Genomic DNA, 23,555 nt, shown 5'->3' with positions numbered 1-23,555 from the left:
CATATACATATACATATATGTATGTATTTTCTTGGCCTTTGTTGAAGAAAACAACAAATACACCAAAAAAACAACAACCCCAATTCAACTGGTAAAAAACAACAATATCAACCATTCAGATTTTCAAGACATATGGACAAATTTTCTGGAGTTGATCAGTTTATAACATAATTTTCCAGACATGTTTTATTGTCATAATTACAATGTTGCATTTATATTATACTGTTAATATCATCCTCAGTATATGGTTTTCTATTAATTAGTTTAACCTAACAAAATATATAAGTTAAGGTCTGTCAGGCCTCATTTCTTTAGATATATTTATTCTCCCAAAACCAGATCTAAAGCAACATACATTGGAGTGGTGACTTATGAATAATTTGTACAGTAATCTACAGGTATTGTAACGGCAATGTTACACAGGACAAAATTAAGCAGATAGACAAGAAGGAAATGTCAGAAGTAGCATGTCTTTACTCTCTGATGGAGTATTCTTTTTATAAGAAGCAGGAAACAAAACAAGGATATAGTGTTATAAGGAGAGCTATGGCTTGGATGAAGCTGAAATCTTTCTGAACTCTATGTAAATAATGGCATACAGTAGCAATCACCCCAACTCATGATCTGAGCCCAATGGCAACTTGGGTCTAATTTAAGCTGCAGTTCAGAATGTAAATAAAGGGTAGCTCTATTGTGCGGTAAAGGCAAGACAGGACAACACAAATTCATAGAAAAATTGTCCCAATTATCTACTAGTCAGGATATTTAATTGGAACTTCCACATTCAGAATATGGTTCCTCCAAGATTTCTTTGCTCTTTCTTTTAATATTTTGACTGTGACCTTTATGGAAATATCTGTCTGCCCACAATATGGAAACAGTGCTAAATTAGATCTTTCTGTTTACTATCAATATAAAATAAAATTTGAGTAAAAGAAATATCAAAGTAGAAAGATTACTGGAGGTGAACTTTGTCTTCAACTGCAGAAAGATGCATAAAGAGCACTTTTATAAAATTAACAAAATTGGCATAAACAAATATATACACAATGGAAATTTTGCTAAGCAAATTCAGGTCATGCTAGTACTATCCTGAGAGTATACTAGGACATGCTCAAGGCACAGACTAGAGTGAGAGGTTAAAAAAAATTCCCAGAAGAAGGTAATGGCAAGCCATTTTCATGGGTTGCCAAGGAAACTACACTATATGGGCATGCCCATGAGGTCATCAGAAATTAAAGGAAACTTTACATTTCACAATCCAAAACTTCAGGGAACAGTGTAGGGTCCCAGATAGCTTGGCAAAAGTTATAGAGTAAGATAAATTATAACTTCATAGTATCTTCAAGTTCTGTCTCTATAATTCTCCAAATTATCTGTTGGAGGGATTAATTTGGAAGGGTTAATCTTAACTTTTCAGTGCCTTTAGCATATATTAAAAATTTAACATTAACAGATAGAATATTATTTTTCAATTAGTGAGACTCTGGATCAGCCTTTACCAGTTACAGTCCTCTGTAAGAACTAATAACCCTAACTCATATGATCACTGACCGAAGATGGGAGTTGTAATCCACTGCATCTACTGAGTGTTAGCAACTCTCTGAATTGCTAAAAAAATACACCAATGCTCATGGTCAGAATCAGCATATGCAGTACATGACATCTGATTTTCTGATCATTTATACAGAATTTGGATAGAAGAATAATAGCAATAGCTATTAGACTTGTATATTGCTTCATAGTGCTTTACAGCTCTAAGCAGTTTACTCTCTAAGCAGTTTACAGAGTTAGCATATTCCCCCCCAACAATCTGGATCCTAATTTTACTGACCTCGGAAGGATGGAAGGGTGAGTCATCCTTGAGCTGGTCAGGATCAAACTCCTGCCAGTGTGCAGAGTTAGCCTGCAATACTGCATTCTAACCATTGCGCCACCAGGGCTCCACATAATATAAGTGGATTGACAACAAATGTTGTAATTCAGAAGATTAGAATTTCATCTCATAATTTTTATCAGAATGCTTATTAGATATTTATTATCTATTATTTATTTATTTATGAGCCTTATAAGTACAAATTTCTTATATATAAAGGAATGAATCTAAATTGTGTGAATATATGTATGTAAACAAGAATATAAAGGATGATGGTGGGATAGCTGCAGCCAGCAGGATCTTGAAACATCGAGAAACTGTCACTCAGATGAGTTTAAAATAAGATGGTTTGTACTAAGTCTATGGAACAGAGGGTCTCCAAAATTAAAAGACAACCCCTTTAGGAAGTTATACAACAATTGACTGGCACTGTCTTGGCTAACACTGCAGAAAATATGGCTAGACATCTAATTTTGTTGCTGGAATCAAGTTTAAGTTTAAGAAGGAGATTCCAGTTCTGGATTTTCAAACCAATCAAAAGTGTGAGCGTGGGGGGAAGAAAGGTATTTCTGGTCCATAGTCATTAACCAAATTAACACCATGCTGCCTTTAAAAAATTATATAACCATTTTTACATTTTATATGTTAAAAACCATGCACAGCATGGTGGTATTAAAAGGAATTCATGTAGAAGTTCCTAAGTTCTTACAAAAGAATGTAGGACATTAATATAAGGTTCAGATTTTCTCTCCTCTCAAGGGCAAAGTGTAATGGAGCCTCAAGTAAGATGACAATTGCACAATCAATCACAAAACTCTGCATTATTTGTCACCTCCATTGGCAAAGGACATTTCGGGCTAATCGAGTCCCAAGGTTGACCTATGAGAACCACTTCCCAGGGTTTTCCAAGAAATATGCATCACCAGCTCCCTAGTCAGAAGTGGAATTGGAATATCGGAAGCCTAGAAGAAATGGTCTGAGTGCAGAAGATCAGGATAAAGAGAGACTGCATCCGCAAGTGCTCATAAATAAGCACAAGTAGATTGCAGCTATAGATTGCAGCCCCAATTTTGCCAACACATAGATGTGAGCAGAGAATCAATGAAGGAAAAAATAGAATGATAAAGACTTGTTCTTTTAAAATAAATCAAGCCAGAGCTGTTTAAAGAAACATGGAGTCTGCAGCAAGTCCTAAAACTTTCCTCATATATCTAGTCACTTTGTACCTACGCTATTGTTTATTTCAGCAATTAGTTCCTTTGTTAGCTGCTCTTGTTACTACAATAACATTCCAGTACTTCTATTGTATCACACCATAAATCTACTGCTTTTAGTCCTACTCTCATTGGCCACAGCAGCTATTATTTGACATTCTATGGAATTATCGAATTAGCTGAAGCCACTTAAAAGTCCATTTCATCTTCACCTGTTTTAGAACATTAATAGGCAATTCGAGCATACTTCCTTTCAATTCTTTATTATCTCTTTGTTTCTCATTCTCTTTTGAAGGTGATGCCAAAAATTGAACATGCTCTTCTAAATCTAATGGAACTGTATAAGCCTTATTTCCTGACCTCTGCTAACAAACGGAGCCAAAATAGTTTTTCTAATAATAATACTGATAATTAACTTTTTTAAAATTTTGAATTCAATCTAAACCAGGGGTGTCAAACTCGCAGCCGGCGGTCCGGATGCATTGTGTGCTGGCCATGCCCACCCCCATTTTAGTGAAGGGGGGAAAAGTCACAATATGTCATGTGACGATGTGATGACATGAGTTTGACACCCCTGATCTAAACCATTCGCTCATAGCACAGCTAGAATGAGTATATATTTTTTATTTTCTACTCTTCAGACATATATTGAGTCAGATTTCATGACTCTAAAGCACCCCCCCACCAAAACCTTCAGAACTTATTTCTCCAAATAACAGAGAAGGATCTTTCAAGGCATATGCTGCATCCTTATTAAACATTTTACAAACATTTTTGGGGTAGCCATAATGATTACATTATTTAGGGCAAGGAAAAACAGAAATTAAATTTGTATTTACTGATAGACCTTAAGAGTGATTTGCAGTACATTTGCAACAACGTATTCCAATTGTTTAAAAATAGTGACAACTGTAAGATTTTCTTCTGCCTAAATGTGTTACTGAAATAGTAATAATAATAAAAAACTTGGTGCTGGCAAGAATGGACTTTCATGTGAAATAACTCTGCATTTAGTTCATTCAGATATTGAATTCAGATCCCCAGGTTTGTGCCTAGAGATGCCTTCGTTTTTAATTCCATGTATGTATAAAGCCTTGGTTTTACTCCTGTGATTCAAGAAAAGAAAAATTAAATAGAACTCACAAGCCTGAATGTAGCCACTTCTGGGTTATGGAACTGACTTCAAATGAAACTGATAATATGATTTTATTTGTTTTAGCAGACAGCTAAAGGCAGTCTAAAAGGAATTTCATTTCTTGATGTGTATAGCTGTCTTATTTTTGCCTTCAGCAAACAAGTTTTGTTGATTTGTGTGCGTATGTGTTTTAAAATTTCCAAACTCTGTTTAAAAATAGATTGAAAAATGTAGCCAGGTACATCTCAGATAACCAGTATCTAATCTTCCTTTTTCTAACTACAACCAAAATTGGAGACACATGTGACATAGTGTTAAGAAAGAAGGAACATGCTGTGTAAAATTAAGCAATGAGGTTTCAGGCTCAAAATTGGTTTTTAATAGTCTCTGAAATTACGCCTCCCAATGCCTCTTCCTCCTCACATATCTTGATTCCTACCACACCTCATAAGAATTCTGTACTGCTCTGAAAGCAGCTCTGGATCTCTCCAATCCTATCATGCTGGCAGCGTTAGAGAGATGAACCAATTTATTTCTTGCTCAAATACAGTGTAGGTGAAATTGCAGGAAAACTGGTATTTTCTTTTGCAATACTCTGAAATGCTGTGACTTCACAGAGCTTGTGAGCAGTACATTTCCCTAGTGAAGGGCACTCCTGCTTCACCTTGGGTCCAGCTCTTCGATGTAGGCTGTCCTCCTTTATTGAAAATGATGGTTTCTCCACTGCACAATAAAGTCTTTTTTTTCCAGGTGCACACAAAAACACACATTTTCTCCAAGAGCTGACATTACTTTAGGAGGCCTCTCCTCCATCTATCCCCACAACAACAAAACAGTTGTTGATATCAACCATTCAAGGACTTTGTGATTGAATAAGGGCTCGGACATATCTCCTGGCCTAAGCCCAACTAATAAATTAGATTATTTATACAAATGGCCAAATTAAGAGGAAGTAAGCTCTCACAAATTATGAATAAAGAACCCATTGAAAACAACATCATACATTCATCTTAGAAATCTGGACAGTGTTCTGCAAAAGTGTTGACAATATGAGGCTTTTCATCTAATCTAAATCTGCCCAATGCGGATATAAATATTTAATTCACCAATAGGGACTACTAAGATCAGGCTCCAAAAATGTGTATCTTGACTACTCTTTCTGGCACAATTCCTTACAACTTCCTGTTCTTTGCTTAGTTTTAACAAAGTCTTGTTTGGCAACTCCTCAACTGTTTCAATCATTTATAGGAGGGAATCCAGATATTATACAAACAGCTACTTTCCTGGGCAAATGGTGGCATCACAAGTTGCTTAAATATCCACATCCCATCATTTGAAAGTTTCCTCAAGCAGAGAGGAACTAAGTGCCCCTGGTCTATGAAAAAGCAAAGGAAGCAAGCAGCAGAAAAAGGTGGAGTGAAAGAAGAGAAAGGATAGCTGGGAGGAAGCTGAAAGAAGGTAGGGGAGAGGGAGGTTGTGTTTTTTAAAAAAAATATTGACACCATAATAAAAATCCACTTAAAAAATCAAAACCAAAAAAATAGGACACATTAAATGGTTTTATTTTTCCACATGACAGACTGGCCCCTGAGGAAGGAAGATCGGTGTATGGTTAGAGTGGAAGGAGCTGCAAAGAAAGAAGCAAAAGGATCTGACAAAAGAGGCCACTCTCACCTCTGCTCTTGCTCTGTGACCCATCTCTCCCCGCCACAACTCCAGTTACTTGCTTTTCCCTCCCATCACCTGCCCCAGTCCTGAGCCCAACAGAAACAGCATTGGATCAAGCTTTCCCCTGTTTAAATAAACAGGATAGAGCAACCAGCAGAGAATAGCAGAAACACAGAGACAGGACGAGGTGTAACAAGAGCAGGAACTGAATTCTGGTTCTACAGAAAGCCCAATGTGACCACAAGGCATTTTTAAAAGAAGACACAATGGCTTCACTTAGCCATACTATAACCTTGGCTTTCATTAACAGTGGCTTGGAAGTTGTTGATGTCCACTCTAGGTCTGTGTGTGGATTTTCTAACTCATTCATAAAGTGATTTTTGTAGAAAAACCTTTGGTTTAGCCTAAGTCAACATCTCTGCACGCCAAGACCAGAATGTGAGAAAAAAGGAGGGAAAAGGAGATCATAGAAGAGTTAGTGCTAACATGCTTACCCACAATTTCAAAAATTTGGTGGACGAATGCCTAAACAATGCCATATAAAGTCTTCATGGGAAAAATATAGAAGTAAATTAGCCAGTGCATTTTCATGATAAGTATAACTTGGTATGGAATTCATAAATAAACATGAGCTGTACCAACAGATCTATATGGCCGTCCTTGTCAGCATTTATACAGTACATACTTCTGTATGTACACTATACTACATATATGTCTTTTTGCCTGAGTTTGAAAAAAATAAGGGTGTTTGTGTGCATATGTGTGCATGTGACTATATGTAAAACTGAGGACCAACTTGGTGTAGTGGTTAAGGCCTCAAGAATCTGTGAGTTCTAGCCCCAATTTAGGCCTAAAGCCAGCTGGGTAACCTTGGTGCAATCATTTTCTCTCAGCCCCTGAGAGAAGGAAGCAATGGCAAACCACTTCTGAAATTCTTTGCCAAGAAAACTGCAAAACTTTGTCCAGGGGCTCTCCGAGAACTGGATTTGACTAACAAGTCAAAAATTGTGTAAAGCTAAACAAATGAGGTTTTTAAATGTACTTATATATACATATTACTTATATGAATAATATATAAAGTGTGATGTATGCAAATGGATGCAGTGGGTCATTTCCAGGCCCCGAGGTCACCTGTGCTGAGAAGACAGTTATTTCCACAGCTATGCTCTTTGGCATATTCACCCATCCTGCTTTCCCACCACAATATCATCTGCATTTTCTCTCCCCTTTTTATAAACCAATAATTTAGTGCCCTTTGCTGGTTTGGTGTATTCTCAGTGCTGTTAACTCTGAGGGGTCAGGACTGGTTACACCCTGAGATGAGTGTTGATTGATTTGTTTCGGCACCATCAGGTAGCTGGAAGGAAAAGGGGCAGGAATGAATGTTAAGAAGTTAAGAGGCCACGTCTGCCCTGCATCACTCCATTTCATCTGTGAGGAGAAACCAAAGGGATATTAGCATGGAGGGAGGGGGATACACCCTGAATGATTTATCCCTCCCACATGGAACCCAAGCCCCAGTGGAGAGTGGGTAAGGTATGAAGCAAGGGAGAGCCAACCTCTCCACACACCCCCAAATAACAGAACAGGAAAGGAGAGGGTGTATCAGTTGCTGACCCAGGGAGGAAGGACATCCCAAGCTGGCAATTCAGTAGCTCTTATCAAGCTTGCCAGGTGAGACTTACTAGGCTTGATTAGGATCCGTGATACAAAGAGAAATAGATTTAAGTCAGGCCCCGTGAAGCTAGTCTGAAATGAAAAGTTTCTTCCTTAATCGACCGCCACAACATTACAGGATCCAGTTTTAATTCAGATTCCTCAGCAAGTCCTAGTGTTGAGAAACTAGTTCAGAGAGGGGCAGTTATACCGCACCCACCTCCGCAACTATTCAATAGGAATGAAAAAAAGATGGGTTCCGGGAGACAGGGGCAGCTTGTAATAAAGAAAACTGTCCTGTTTCCAGTTTTCACAATTATCTTACAAGCCAGAAAATCAAACTTTTCTTAAGCTCAATTGATTACATACTTGTGTTTTTATTTTTTTTAAATCACGCATCCTTTTTGAGAAAAATAATTGAATTATCTTAATTTTTTAAGGGATGTCTCCCTTGATTTCCTCTTTTTCCAAGAAAGAGAACAGCTGTCAAGTTTCACCTTAAATATCTTAGTCTGGATGATGGTACAAGTGCATACATGGCCACATTCAATAAATATGCGTAGACATACTTATAAGGCCATTGATATATCATTCACACCATGTGGCCTCTCATACAGACACTCAAAACCGAAATGTACCTATACACCCAAATGGCCAGTTGAGCTAAGCATCATTCAGAGAATGTGTGTGTGTATGCAAAAACTCTTAACCTCAGTGCTTGAGGACAGCCATGTGGCAGAATCATTTCCCACTTGCCTCTCCTCTGTACCCTTCGTCCTGCTGCCATGGCTACATTCAAAACAGGTTCCCACCTCCCACCACCCAGATGATTTAGCTCTAATACAAAGCACACAAAACCACCTCCAAGCACACACCAAAACATTGAGACATGCATGTGTGTACATACAGAGAGTCATGTGCATGCACACCAACATGGAGATAGCCATATGGGCATATAGTCCATATATACATGGATGCAATGCATATATATATGCAGATCATATGAAGCATGAATATGTATGTATGTATATCCATATGTCTATATAGATATAGATAAGATAGAGTGTGGGTATATCTTTTTGATGGGACACTCACATAAGGGTTAGCCAAATGCTATAGAGCCATACGTATGTACAAAAACAAATCTACAACAATCAGAAACATACAGTGCATGTTAGGAGCATGTATTTCAAACCCCTGCACCTTCCATATGCAATCATGGTTGGTCTTATATGCGATGAATTTTTATTTTTCTTAAATTTGGCTTCATAGGAGCTGGACTGAAATATGATCCTGGAAAAGACCAATGCTAGGCAATATTTAGCTCTAAATTCTCAAAGGTGATGGAGGAATCAGGTAATAATATAAAAAGGAACTGGTATTCAACCTTCATCCAAATATTATCCCCCAAATTTAAGCTAGACCTTTGGGCCCGGTCATGTACTTGGCACCCAAGGATACAAACTACTGGATGGCAAGAAAAAGTGGAGAAATGAAAACAGTGATAATCCAACACAAGGTGAGTTGACAATGGAACAATTAGGGTTCCTCTTGGCCAGCTTTCCAGAAGTAATGCATTAGATTCAATCCCATTCTTAGAACTTGGGAATTGGGTGAGCTGTATTATTCTTTTAGCCATTGAAATCCCCTGGCACAAGAGGCACTATAATCAAGACTTGTTTCTTGTTTCAGTGCTAAGTAGTATTTTTCCTAAGTAGATCCCCTGCTCTGTGCCAGTAGATGGGTGTGCCAGCCTGTGGAATCTCTCCTCCCTGGGTCAGGTGGGGATTTCATTTGGATCAAGAGCAGAAACAAGACGATGCACTGTAATACAATGTGAAATGAACTCACTGTAGGGGACACAGTCGTATTGGACCTCCAAGTACTTGTAGGTGCCAGGGCAAGGGTCCGGGAAAGCATCTGAGCCAGCCACCACTACACACTGTGTCCGATTATTGCACCTGAAAGGCAAAGGAAAATGAGGAAATATTATTAAGGCAGAGACATAATGCAGTTCTAAGGGGAGCCACTAGATGGAACTGACTGACACTTTTAATTGCAGTTGCTTTCCAGAACTTTCAAAAAAACAAAAACAAAAAGCACCGTTATTCAAAGCTTCAGATGCATCTCAAATAAAACAAAATATGTCTATCCTAATGTACACATAGGGACTCTTCCACTCAACCCACAACAGAACTGGTCCGCTGAAAACTTGTCAGAAATCAGAAAATACTCTTCCTTGAAACAAGGGAAGATTATAGGCCGACTACTGTAGTGGCTGGGTACAGCCTGAGAGGCAGATCTCAACACAGAACATCTCAAGCATATTCAAATAAAATTCAAATATTGAAGTTTTCTATTTAATGCTTATCCAGAAACCTATACATACACGTTAATGCTTGAGCTATATTTCTTTCCAGTCAAGACCAAACATGTATTTGTACAAGTCCTGAAGAAGATGCATAACTCCTGTATAGCACTATTGTTCAGACATGGACATTGTCTTATAGGGGCAACATACAATTCAGATAGTTCCTCCCCTGCTGTTGGTTAATAGGTCCATCCGGCCCAGTATAAGAAATGTACTATAAAAAAAATCAAACTTACTACATCTTAAAAACAAGCACAAAATGGGGGAAAGTGGGGAAGGGGGAGTATGGATGAGCAAATTTGATCTGGTACATTTGGGGATCAGGTAATAATGAACATTATTATCTGATCCCAAAATGTAACCAGCCAAAAATTAAAACCTGTATATGCTTAAAAAAAAAAAAAAAAAGCATTCCCCAACCTATCCTTCCAGATATAATCTGACATTTCAAGGAAGCAGTCTCCTCACAGCCTGTTGCTAAATAATTCGGATCTTAGCAGAATGGAGGTCCAGAAGGAGAACTAAGAATCACGGGCTCCTTATTTCCCACTTCGTTAGCTTCTGCCACCTGCTCTCCTCAAAAGGCTGATGCAACAGGCAAGAGAGGTTGGAGGGGGACTCCCAGGGGCTGTCGGCTGCCAAAGCAACTGGAGCCGGATTCAGCTTAGGCCTACTGGGACCAAACAGGCACCACCTGCTTTCACAGAATCTCAGTTTACCTGTAAAATAAGTTGGACAAGTTTAGGGCAGCAGTGCTTCTAGGCCTGCCCAGCCCCATCAGTCAGTATCTGGTCAGGTGGTTATATCATTCTATTTGGAAAATCCACATATTATGTCCCTCATCTCTGAATGCTTCATTCAAAGGACCAAAATGTGAGATTTGAGGAATGCAGTTCAGAGAAAGACTACAATACATCTAACTGCAAGCTTAGGAGATAGGTCAAGATTTAAAAAAAAAAAACCTTGTGGGGAAAGAAGAATTAAATTCAGTAATAAAATTGTTACTGGTGATAGTTGAGTCAAAATTAAGCAATATAAATTTTTCTTGAATCTATAATGAGGTGCACATCTGTTTCTCACCAAGAACTCTGCAAGAGTTGGGAAGCTCTTTCTCTGAGAAAGTGTTCTTTAGGCAGAGGGAATCTTGTACATAGAAAAAAAAATTACACACACACACACACACACACCAAGCTAAAAACTGGCTATTCAAAGAAAGTTTTTTGATTGTATATAATGTTGTGAACTGCAACTTCTCACATGACTCCTTTCAGCATTAGAATTCTAACAAAAACCACAGTTTTAAAGAGAAAAACAAATTAGCTTGCTTAGGAAAACTTTCAGACAAGGCCTAGAGGCATCAGAATACAAGTATCTTGAAAATAGTTTCTATTGTTTGCTAACCCTTTGAGTTTTGCAATTGCTGACAGTTATACTTTGAATTATCCCATTTCTTCATATAGTAAGCCATTTCAAGATTGTCTAATGGGGAAAACAACGTGAGTATGCTATTAATAGCAAAAAGGGAAGTGGTATTGAAAAGGCTGGAGCACTATCTGGGAAGTGAATCCTACTGTGTCACAACTGTAAAACGGAGGCCAGATCTACTGTCCATAAACCATGAGAAAGAACAGAACTGGAGTTATTAGAGAATAATAGCGGGAAAAGACAAAGGAAGCCAAGAGCAAAGTTCACACACTATAACTGGGTGGAAAAATGCATGTCACTGGAGTTAAAATGCAGGAACAGAGCAAATAATTCTATTTTTAGTTGTTATTGTTGTTTTTGCTTCCTTGAAGTCAGTGTTGACTCTTGGGGTGACTCCCTGGAGAAATTTTCTTGGCAAGATTCCAGAAATGGTTTGCCATTTCCTCTTTCCTAAGGCCGAGAGAGTGATTGGCCCGAGAACATGCTGAAGATGGAAATAGAAGTCACAGTCTCCTGGTTTTGTAGCCTGGTATCTTGACCCCCACACCAAACTGGCTCTCTGTTTTTTGTCAGAGGTTTTTAGAATTTTTATTGTTTTGTTGGCTATGTTGGGTTGGAAGTACTTTATGTTTCTCGAACCATACAGTGTAAGGATTGGGATGTACCATGGAGATCCCCTAGCCTAGTCCAAGTTCCTGTCCAGTGCAGGAATGCACTGCCACAGCATCTCCAACAGATGGCCACCCAGTCTCTCTTTAAGTAATTCCAATGGAGGAGGGTCCCAAGACCCTCCGATATCCTGTTGAACAACTCTTCCTATTTTGAAGTCCTTTCTTACAGCCAATCAATACCTACATTGTTGTAATGTAAATGATTTTTGTCCTATCTTCTGAAATACTCTAAATAATTCTGCCCAGACTTCTACATGACAGTCCTTCAGATACTTAAAAGACAGTTATCATGTTTCCCTGCAGTCTTTTCTCCAAATTAAGCATATTGCCTAATGTTCCTTCTATAATTTCTCTTCCAGACTCCTCATCATTTTGGATGCCTCTCCTTTGAACATACTTTAATTTGTCAATGCCCTTCCTAAATTGCAGCACCCGGAACCGGACACAATATTCTAGATGTTATCTGAATCTACCGTATGTAGGATAGAGATGAATGATTACTTTTCTTGGCTTCTTTCATTCCTATACTCATGCCTTTCATTTTTCTTACTCCAATGAAACACTACATTTGTCCCCGTTGAAATGTATCTTGCTGATTTCTTCTCCAACCTGTCAAGAGCCTTCTGATTTGATACCATCTTTTAAAGTGTTTGTTGTTTCTCTGTCTTTGGGTGATCCAAATATATTACTAATTTCTCCTCCAAGTCACTTACAAATAAGTCGAAGAGTATAGAGCCTAAGAGAGAGCTTCACAATATGCTGCTCCACACATTCTCCTAGATTGAACACAAGACTATGCTCATTGGGTGTGATTTGTTCAATCAGTCTGTATCTAGCTCATGGCAATACAATCTGGTCTATATGAAAAAAACTGCTTAAAAAACTGTTCCATACTTTTGCCCACCCCCTCCAACCAGTCTGTAATTATTTGGATCTTCTCCCCCACCCCCCTCAATCATTCAACTTATAACCAGCTGTATTTGAGGACTCTTGGTGCTTGATAATAATAATGCAACAAAAATGTCCATATAATACAAATAAGTTATCCATAAATAAATAACAATATTCCAACCAATCAAAGCCCAAAGCAAGTAAAAATAATAAAGCAAACTAAATGACACCTACTCAGGCTACAAAAGCTCTTTGGAACAGTTTTATTTTCAGCATTTTCCAAGAACACACCAAGAGGGACAGCCAGATCTTAATTGGGACGGTGATGCTGTTCCAAAAAAATAGGCCTTCCATGCTTCAGTCCCCCTCGTGGAAGTGGGGCACTACCAACAGTTTTTCCTGAACAAATGAGTTGGTCAGTTCAATTCAGGCTGGAGAATGAAGTCTTGGAGGTATCTAAGTGTCAAATCATGTAGGAATTTATAAGTCTGAACCAACCACTTCAACTGTACCCAGAAGCCTTTTAGAAATTAATGCAGGGCCTTGTAAAATATTCCTGATGATGTGTGCCACTAACAAGCAAGAGGCTGCAGTTTGAACCAATTGTAGCTTCTAGATGCTCTTAAATGCTGACCCATGTAGAGTTCACTGCAGGTGATGAAGGCATGAATTACGATAGCGAGGAACAACATTTGTCCTCTTCCAATCCTCTGGCTGTACACCTGTCCTCGATGATTTTTCAAAGATCACAAAAAGGCATCCTGAAATGAAACCCCTTTAAGACTCTTGGATGAAAATCATTCATTTTTTAAGATTTCAAATATTAAATTGGCCAATCTTTTATCACATTTTTTTTTTTTTTTTGCTTATAAGTGACTATTCTGAAAAAAGCTCTCTATCTTGGAAGACAAGAGAAAAATATTGGTTCTAAAATAAATACTGCACAGGGGATGCTGACGATATAAAAGAAATGAAAAACTGCAGTATACTGAATAAAGATGTTCCCATCACTGGAACATGGGAGGAAAATGGGGGTGGGGGGGCAGTGGAGGGCTTCTAGCGGTTTCACAACAGGTTTGGTGAGCGCGTGCTTCACCTGAACCCATGCAAACCTGTAGCAGGTTTCCTCCCCGCTGGAGGGGGGAAATAAATATTCTGAATATCTCTGTTTCTAAAGAAACAATCCTAACTCCCAGGTCCACTAATTGGGGGAGTTCAGAATTTGACCAGAATCCAGGGCAAACTGGAGACTCTTTGGATCCAAAATCTCTTCATGTTCTGAAGCTCCCAATGTGAGCTCACTGACCACCAGTCAAGAATTGCTAACTTAATCCTCCCCTTAATATTGCAAAAGGCATAAGCAAGAATTGGTAAGGAATTTCCTGGGGAAAAATATTGCCCAATTATGGCCTGGTATGTAAGTGTGTGCGTGTGTGTGTGTGTGTGTGTACTCTTGTGTGCACCTTTGAGTCAGTCTTGACTCCTGGCAATTTTCTGGACAAATATCTGCACTTTGCATGACAATGTTTTCAGAAGTGGTTTGTCCATGTATTCTTCCTGGGGCTGAAACAGAGTGATTGACCAAACTCACCCACCTGGTTTTCATACCTAAAGCAAGACTAGAACTCATAGTCTCCTAGATCAGGGGTCTCCAACCTTGGTCATTTTAAGCCTGGTGGACTTCAACTCCCAATTCTGGGAGTTGAAGTCCACTAGGCTTAAAGTGGCCAAGGTTGGAGACCTCTGTCCTAGATTATATCTGGATACTACTGCAAACTGGCTTTCAAACAAATTCCTATACTTCATCTATTTAGCAGATATTCCACTTAAGCACATTTTAAAAGAATGAAGTATTTAAATAAAGCTATGAAAAAGACATAAAGTAAAAAAAAAAAAGTTGTGTTTTCAGAATTCAGTATCACTTGCCCAAGTTTACAATGATGGTCATGCTGTATATCTTACAACCAGATCTAAATTTCGCTTAGTTTAGGGAAAAGGAATGACAGATGCAGCTCATTAAATGGACACTTCATCTCTCTCACTTGCCTGAAGACAATTGGGAGCCTTATGTTTTGACTACATGTCATCCTGCTACACAATGCACTAAGAAGAGCAACTAGATGCATCCTAATCTCTATGGCAATGGAAAAACAGTTGCTAACCATCTTCCCCATGGCACCTTTTGTATACCTAAATACTGGTATCTTGTTTTTTTTTCTCCAGACTGACCATTCCAAATTCCTTCAATCTGTCCTCACGGAAGTATGTCTTCAAATACCTGTTATCATTCTTGTCGTTCTCCTCTGGATATGTTCTAACCTGGTGGTTCTCCACCTGTGTGTCAACTAAAAAGATGCTCCTTTGGTCTTTTTAGCTGCCAGAAAAAGGGAGTGGGGGAAAACAAGGCATTCTTGAAATGCCTAGATAATCACCTCAGCTGCCCAAAGTTGTCAGAGCATTAGAAGGTAATTGGAGAGCATGATGGATGACTCTTGGAGACGGATGTGTCCCATAGGAGAAGTCAAATCCAGGGGGTGGGGGAAAGACCAGGGTCAAGGGGGAAATGTATGATGTGATTTAGTATCGGCTACACCCAGCCACGCGCCAACATGACAATTTCTAATAAATCAATTTACTTTTTCTGATATGCAGCTAGAGATTTTTGATTCGAAGAGGGTGGATTTGTTGGAGCCCTGACACTGTAGTCCGTGAAGCCTTGAAGAAATGTTATGATTTAAACCCTGCGTTAAGCCCTGGTGGTCTGTGGCCATGATCCGTGACCACAAAAGGTATTTAAAGAGACTTTGTGGTGAAGAAAATGTTGAGAACCACTGTTCTTCTAACCTGTCAATATTCTGGAAATGTAATGGCCAAGACTGTACACAGTACTCCATGTATGGTCCAACTAATGCAGAGCAAAGGGGAATAAGATCTTCATGCACTTGCTACTTCTAAAGCAGTCCAGAATGGCATTAATCATTTTAGTTGCCATGTCACACTGCTGGCTCATGGCTTATTGTCACTGATCACACCCAAGTCATCTTAAATAGTGTAGTGCTTCCAAGCCATCTTCTACATGTCCAATGAATTTTCCCTCCCTACATGTAATACCTTACTTATTTCCCTGTGAGGACATCTTGTTTTTCTCAGACCAGTCCTCCAACCTATGCATATTAAACTGCAATTGTTTTCTGAGGGTTGGCCAGACCTCCCAATATTGTTTCATAAATGAATTTGAAAAGTAGCCCACCAATCCTATTGCCCAGGTCATTAATAAAAATGTTAATAGTCCTGCCTTGAGACAAATCCTTGCTGGTCCTGCCTGGCTACTGCTCTCTAACTTCATCTAGAGCATTAATACTGAGCGCAGTTAGCCAGTCGGTTCTAGAGCTCCCCTTATCTAGTGCCATCCAAATCCCCCTTGTCAGTGAGAATGTTCTGGGGAACCTTGTCAAAAGCATTGCTGAAATTGAGATAGATTCTAACCACACTATTTCTCATTAAAGTAGTTACCTTGTCAAACTACTTAGATAGAAAGATTTCCTGGAAAGTCTGTGAAAACCTGACCTGTATACATAATGGAATATGTGGAGACTTCAGGGAAATTTTAATGAGGAATAATAAATAGAATAGTTGATGGCTTGTACAAACTTGAATTATTTTAGGGTCAAAACAATGAATGTAGGCTGGCTGAGATTTGAATTGTTGAGCAGTTGTCATTTTCAATGCTGTGAATTCCAAAGTTTTCTCTGTAATTTATTCTGTTTGAGGTGACCCACTCACCCACCCTTTTCTGCTCATTTACTCCAAAACATATGCACGTTCTGTCTTTTGTCATCCTCTCCTGGACAAAGTGGGCTCTGGTATCTATAATGAAACAGATTTTCAAATGTCTTCAGTAAGCTGAAGGTTGTAAGTGGATTTCCTTTTAATTTCATGCAGGGTTCATTATTTGAAATCTAGTTGCAGAAAAACCTTGGTAAACTGAACCAAATACTACTAATACATGACCGTAGCTATACTAGATGATGATGAAGAAGAAGATGATGATGATAGTATTAAATTCTACCTTTACTTTCAAGTGATCAGGAGGAATATAGGATATTCCTTGCTCATCCTTACAATAAAGAACAGATTCCTTGCATTTTGCTTCAGAGAGTCATCTTGAATTCCAGTATTGTGTGAGAAGTAACAATAGTACATGTGCCAAAATTTTATCATTGTGCATCAGTATAATTATACTCCTCGCTATTATTTTTAAGACATTCAATTGCAAAACTGCTCAGATTTTGCTTATTTGCAACTTCTCCATCTCTACAATATCATTTTTTGGATTTACTAGCATGACAGAGAGAAAGATTATGGAAGAAGGATTGCTCCATAATATTTCCTGGATACTCATAAAGCTATTTACCTTTGGGACATGATTTTGAAGGCGTCCGGCAGGTAGCACTGGACATTCTCCATCTGGAAGGGGTCAGCATCACAGATCTTGTCATCTGTGCGACCATAGTTAGCATTCTCCACCATGATGACATCACTGCCTGGGCAACGCAGCTCAATAGGATAGCCCTCGCATGCCAGTTCCCGCCGAACCAGGCCAAAAGGTAAGCCAGCTCGGCTTAGGCCCGCTGGAATAGAAAAATGAGAGAGAGAGTAAGGAAACAAGTTAGTATGCAACTCAGTCCTGAAATTCGATTCCATCTCCTGATTGCTGGCTGTAATTTTCTTCCCTGTTTAATGAGACCAAAGCCTGAAAAACCTACGGTTATTTTCCACACTGTGGCTACACAGAATAGGAGATAGATAAACCAGAGATTTATTTTTCTCTTATAGTTTCTCTTATATTTTGTTTGTGACCTGCAACATCTCTCTCCACATCTTTTGTTTTCAGTTTCAGTCCTTGATGAGAATTGTAGGGATCTGGAATCCTTTATACCTCCACTGTGGCACATCTGTGGAGGTCTTAAATGTGAAGCTATGTGTGTCCTGGCACCACCCAAGAAGTAAAAAGAAAAACCACTGGCTCCTATTTGTTGGGCTGAGTTGCATATTCAATCTAAACTTTACAGATTCAGGCAGGTATGTCTTTAAAAACCCAGACATGTTTTTCATAAAGCTCTTGGCTTCCCACACCACCCACTTTAGAGACAGCAGCTGAAAAGGGTCTGAGAAAATTCTTTACAATCCTTTTGAATCCTGCAAGGTTTTCAGAGACTGAAGAGGTGGAGGTAGGAGGAAGAGAAGTAAACAAGAGGAAAAACCCTTTGAAGGCCAAACATGTCATTAGGAAAGTTTCCGGAAAGATTGTACTCGATGTGTCTGTTTATTTTTTTTAAAAGGGGATGGGAAAAGATAACAATGGACACAGAGCTTGAAGTTCACATTTGCAGAATTCTATAAGCCAGAGAGACAATGACACCAAGCATCTATCACAACAGTTAGATCTTTGGAACTAGTTCCTAGTCATCAGACAATTGTGGTTAAATATTTATTTTAGAAATCTTTCTATATGAGGTTAAAAAGTCGTGGGGAAGAGGGTGTCCTGGGCCCAGCTCAGAGGTGGTATTCAGCAGGTTCTGACCAGTTCTGGAGAACCGGTAGTGGAAATTTTGAGTAATTCGGAGAACCGACAAATACCACCTCTGGCTGGAGATTTTACAATATCCTTTCCCTGCCATGCCCACCAAGCCACGCCTACAGAACCGGTAGCAAAAAAAATTGAATCCCACCACTGGCCCAGCTATTCCTGGGAATGCTATAGGCAAAAGTTCACTGACACACAATTTAACAATTTTCTTCCTCACTCAGATTCATCCTTCCTGTGCTTTGGAATATCTATCCACCTTCAGAGACTACCTTTATCCCAAAGGTTTCTCCATTGTAAATTTGCTGTAACTGCATACTAATGTCATGTGACGTTCCAGTTACAATGAAAGCTGTCTCAAAAAGGAGATGACTCGTTGCCTAGTGCACAGATGATCAACAGGTCACCTCTTTGCATTATAGTTCTTGTCCTCCGAATGATAAACTAGAAGGATGAGGCAGTGTGGCTTCTTACCTGGCAGGTACTGCTCTCATTTTGTGGTCAGAACTGCTGAAAGGTAAGATGCAGCAGCCCTATAGTATGCGTTCAATTCATCAATCAGAATAGAACTTGAATGGACCTTGGAGGTCTTCTAATGATCTAATCCAACCCCCTGCCCATTTCAGACGGGTGGATGTCCAGTTCTTAAAAACCTCCAGTGATGAAGCACCTACAACTTCTGAAGGCAAGCTGTTCCACTGGTTAATTGTCCTCAATGTTCGGAAGTTTCTCCTTAATTCCAGGATGCTTCTCTCCTTTAGTAATTTCCATCCATTGTTTTTTGTCTTGCCTTTTGGTACTTTGGAAAATAAGTTGACCCCCTCCTCTTTTGGCAGCCCCTCAAATACTGGAATACTGCTAGTCCTTCTTTTTCTCTTCATATGTTTTTTTTTTAATCTCCAGGCCCTTAATAATCTTAGTTGCTCTTCTTTGTACTTTTTCCAAAGTCTCAACATCTTTTTCGTAACATGGTGACCAAAACTGGATTCAGTATTCTAGGTATGGTCTTACCAAGGATTTCTAAATCTAATACTTCACCTGATTTTGATTCTATGCCTCTGTTTATACAACCAAGGATTGTATTAGCTTTTTTCATAATCCCTTCAAGGGATGACTAACAAAGACAAGAGCTTGATAAAATGGTAGGATAGCAATGAAACACTGGTATGATCTAGAACACTTTTGTATGTGAACTGATGATTACATTCCACAGCATCATCCAGAATCAAATGTCCCAGTTGTTCAGAGCTCTATTTGCTTTGGCCTACCTTCTTTCCAGCTGCTTTAGCCATCACAATCAGCCTCACATTGGTTAACATGTCCATTTTCTCTCTCCTTGTCTCCCAAGGAGAGAGGAGAAAGGTGTTAGTGCATCACCAGGTAAAAATAGCAGGAAAATCTTAGCAGTGGTGCCCCATCTGGCAGAACATCTGCATGTCTTTTGGGCTTCTTATTTCTTCCTTGCTGGTTGTTCTAATCAGCCAAGAGGTTCCTGCATTTGACTGCAAGGGCAATTGCCAAAGCTTCTAGTGGGAAGCATACATTAGTGGCACTCAGGACTTCAAAGGGAAGATAAGAGAGGGGGCTAGAAAGCAAGCATGTCATAGATGCTCTTTGTGTAATTTTTCCTTCCCCCTTGCTGGGTTAATGGAAGAGCCCCGTGGAGGCAGTCTGTAATTAAACCATTAGCTGAGTAACTAACTAGTACAGCCTGGCGCTGGTGTTTGAGATGTGGGGAGAGCCCAGCAGACAAGAGAAGGTCGGAGCTGGAAAAAAAAAACAGGTCAACTGAGAATAGCAATACCAGTGGAGGAAAGTAAATGAAGAAGGGATGAAAGAGCTGGGTTCCAGTAGAAAAGGAGATGTCAAAGCCATGGATTTTCACACTGGTAGCCTAGGGAGAAGTTCACTTCAATAAAGACCATAGCCTCCCAACTGCATCTTAATGTGTTTGCAACTGCTAGGACTATGGCAGCGATTTGGTTTCAAGGCAGAGATGCCTAATTGTGGATATCAGAATTGCTCCCAAATGTTTGGCAGCCTGAAATGAAGAACCGGATCCTTTCCACCCACAGTCTACCCAACAGAGGCTGGCTTGTAGCTTCAACACAGCCAATAGAACAATGATTGCTGCTCTGCTACAATGGAGAATAACAGGCTAGTTTAAAGGGATGGTATACTTACGTCTGTTTTCCAGCAATTCACACTCCCTCCCTCCACCCCGCCTCCATCAGTCCTGGTAGGTGTGATCAGAACCTTTGCTAAACACTTCATGAGCAGCATCATATGGTAGAGAAACCTTTGTTTCCACCTCTTCATTTCATTAGCTGTCTTTACTACAGCTTTTTTTGCTACATAGCTGTGATTTTGAATAGAAAGATGATCATAGAGTTGGGTACCGTTGCTAGCTCAAAACCCCAAATATCTGTGTCAGAAGCTTTAAAGGCTCCAGCAGTGTGTGACAATAGTCTGCAGTGACAATGCCAGCCCTTCTTTGGTCTAATTTCCTTTCCTTTCCTTTCGGCCTGGCTGGACTATGGTTTCACTTCTCCACAGCAAGAATGAAGGATAGCTAAAATGACAATTATGAACAAATATGAAACGTCTCTAAGTGGCAGATTAGGAGTTACTTGTTCTTCACATAGGCTGACTCTTCCAAGGTTTGTAGTCCTAAAGAATTAAATTTCACCTCCAAACCTGAACCTGGCAATCCTAAAGGTGGTGTGCAAAGATGAGTATATTTTTAGTAACTGCTGTCCAAAGCTTGTAACCTCCCTCTTTACTCTTACTCCTTCTCACCATTTCTAGCCTTGTCTTCTTTCCCCTTCACCACAAGATGATCCCCTAACCAGATGATAGATGACGACATCTATCTGATTAAACTACAAGAGAGTGCATTTCCATTCCAGAATACCTATGCATGCTTAACTCTCACTGTGGACACATAAGAAAAGATATACCAAGAATAAGAATTGGGCAGAAAGGTAGAACTGGACAGGAAGATGGTCAAGAAGATTTAATTGACAAGAATTGACTTGTTATTCATCACAGAATGCAGAGACCTCATGCTCAAGAAATCATCCATACCCTTGGTGTGTTTATGACTTGCTGACTTTCAGATGATGGATAACAGAAATTCTGGACATTCAGGATTATGTGTTTAGTAAGAAAAATGGGGGAATAATCTGGATTTGTGTGTGTGAGAGAGAGAAAGAGACCTCTACTGTCCTCCAAGGTGCCAATTATGTTTCTGTCCACTATTGTTTTATGTGGAACACAGATGGCCATTAGCCTTTTCTATTCAGGTCTCAAGCTCAGTCATGCAGATTGTGAGCCAAGCATTATTGCACATCTGGGTTTTTTTTAGAGACACACAGACAGAGCCTCACTCACACACATACACACAAAGGCAAGGTCGCTATTGGCTTTACGCATCTCCCAAGTGCCAGGCTGGTGTCAAAAGGCTGTAAGAAATGAAGAACCAAAAAACAGCCATTGCTACAGAACCACGCTGAAGTGAAAAGCAGAGAACAGAAAGGTCCTGATGTGGGACAGCTTGGAAGATTCATGGTGAAATCTCCTCCACTAAAACTTTCTTTAGAAAAGTAGAATGCTCATCTCTCACAACAAACTGGATAAGACAGAAATCTCATTAGTACCGTCTGCTTTCTTGCAACATTACACAGGATATTTGTTTGTGGTTACATACTTGTGTACAGTATAGTAATTACACACTGCCTACATGTGCATTTTTTTTTCTTTTTTATACATCTCTTCAAGTGAGCAACATGATTCCAGGTTACAACATTTATACAAAGTCATAATTACATTTCTAACTTTCTTATCTAATTTCATAGCAAATCATTATCTGTTCCACTGATCTTTAAATAAGTTCTTACTTCATATTTCAATTCATTAATTCAATATCAAAAACATTTCATCCTCGCATATATTTTCCACTTTTTATCCCCTATTATTTCCATTTTCAGCTTACCACCTATTTTATTTTACATTATTCATTATTATCTTCATTAACTTTCTCAAATCCGATATATAATAAACAAAAAAAAGGGTAAAAATAAAATAAAACTAATAAATTTAGGATCCACATGGTATATCCCCAGTCTACAATAAATCTTGTATTTATTCCATAGATATTCATATAACCATTTCTTTTTTTTTCTTTGTTTCCACTTAGCCAAAGTTTATCTATGAAATTTTATTAAATTTTCATCCCCTCCTTCTTAATCATAATATAATACTCTCATTAAAAATACTTTACTTTTCAATATAATCCTTTCTGGTTTACCATATTGTCTATTTTCTCATAACCTTTATATAATCAATTATATTTTCTGTTTCATGTCTAATATAATATGTATACAGAAAGAGAAAAAAAGAGAAAATTAAGTTTCCCTTTTGTTTCCATTTAACCAAGTTTAACCTATAAAATTTTATTTAATTTTCATTCCACACTTTTTGGTCATAACAGCATATTTTTCTAGTTTACCATATTCCCTGTTTTTCTAATATCATTTGAATAATCAATTACATTATATATATGATTTGATAATAATAAAGCCATCTTAATTTCTCTTACTCTATCATCATTTTTCTCATATATAATTATATAATAATCTTAAGGTAATTCCCAATAAGTTTTAAACTTCAAATCTCCCCAATATATTTCTAAAAAAATACCAAAATATATTTCCATGTGGTATCCCCCCTTTATATTATCTTTAACCCTTATCTCTAAATCTCTCGGCCTTATAGTTGCTTATAATTTTGATCAACTTTCCGTTTTCTAAGTTTTTCCGGTCTTTCCTCTTAACTCCTCTTTTTTCCACTAGTATTGTTTTTATTTTCATCTGCCAATCACTTATTTTCCCCCCACCCTTTCCTGTTCTTTCTTTTGGAATTTCTTCTTGTACAGCTTCTTCTTCTTTTGTTTAATCTTGGGAGTATTTTCCCTTTTATTTATTACATATATCATCAATGTCTTAATTTTGATTCTTTTCATGTCTTTTTGCAATGTCCCTCGTTCTTTGTGCTTCTAAG

General features: G+C 38.6%; 1 protein-coding gene across 11 annotated transcripts in view; it reads right to left on the bottom strand.

Moving 5' to 3' along the window:
* Window positions 1-23,555, bottom strand: part of ADGRL1 (adhesion G protein-coupled receptor L1) — a 150,450-nt gene that overhangs the window by 42,567 nt on the left and 84,328 nt on the right. For all 11 annotated transcript variants that reach the window (XM_087955586.1, XM_087955578.1, XM_087955587.1 and 8 more), the window contains 2 exons: window positions 17,322-17,538; window positions 9,401-9,510 (listed from right to left, as the gene is read on the bottom strand). In XM_087955586.1, coding sequence (XP_087811712.1) covers window positions 9,401-9,469 — 69 coding nt within the window. In that variant the 5' untranslated portion in view covers window positions 9,470-9,510; window positions 17,322-17,538. The remainder of the gene's footprint in view (window positions 1-9,400; window positions 9,511-17,321; window positions 17,539-23,555) is intronic.

The sequence above is a fragment of the Notechis scutatus genome, chromosome 2, assembly GCF_049901735.1.
Source record: "Notechis scutatus isolate UNSWTSFEM ecotype Mainland chromosome 2, rNotScu1.2, whole genome shotgun sequence".
NCBI lineage: Eukaryota > Metazoa > Chordata > Lepidosauria > Squamata > Elapidae > Notechis > Notechis scutatus.
The sequence above is the reverse complement of the archived record's forward strand: the minus strand, read 5'-3'. Positions and strand labels throughout refer to the sequence as shown.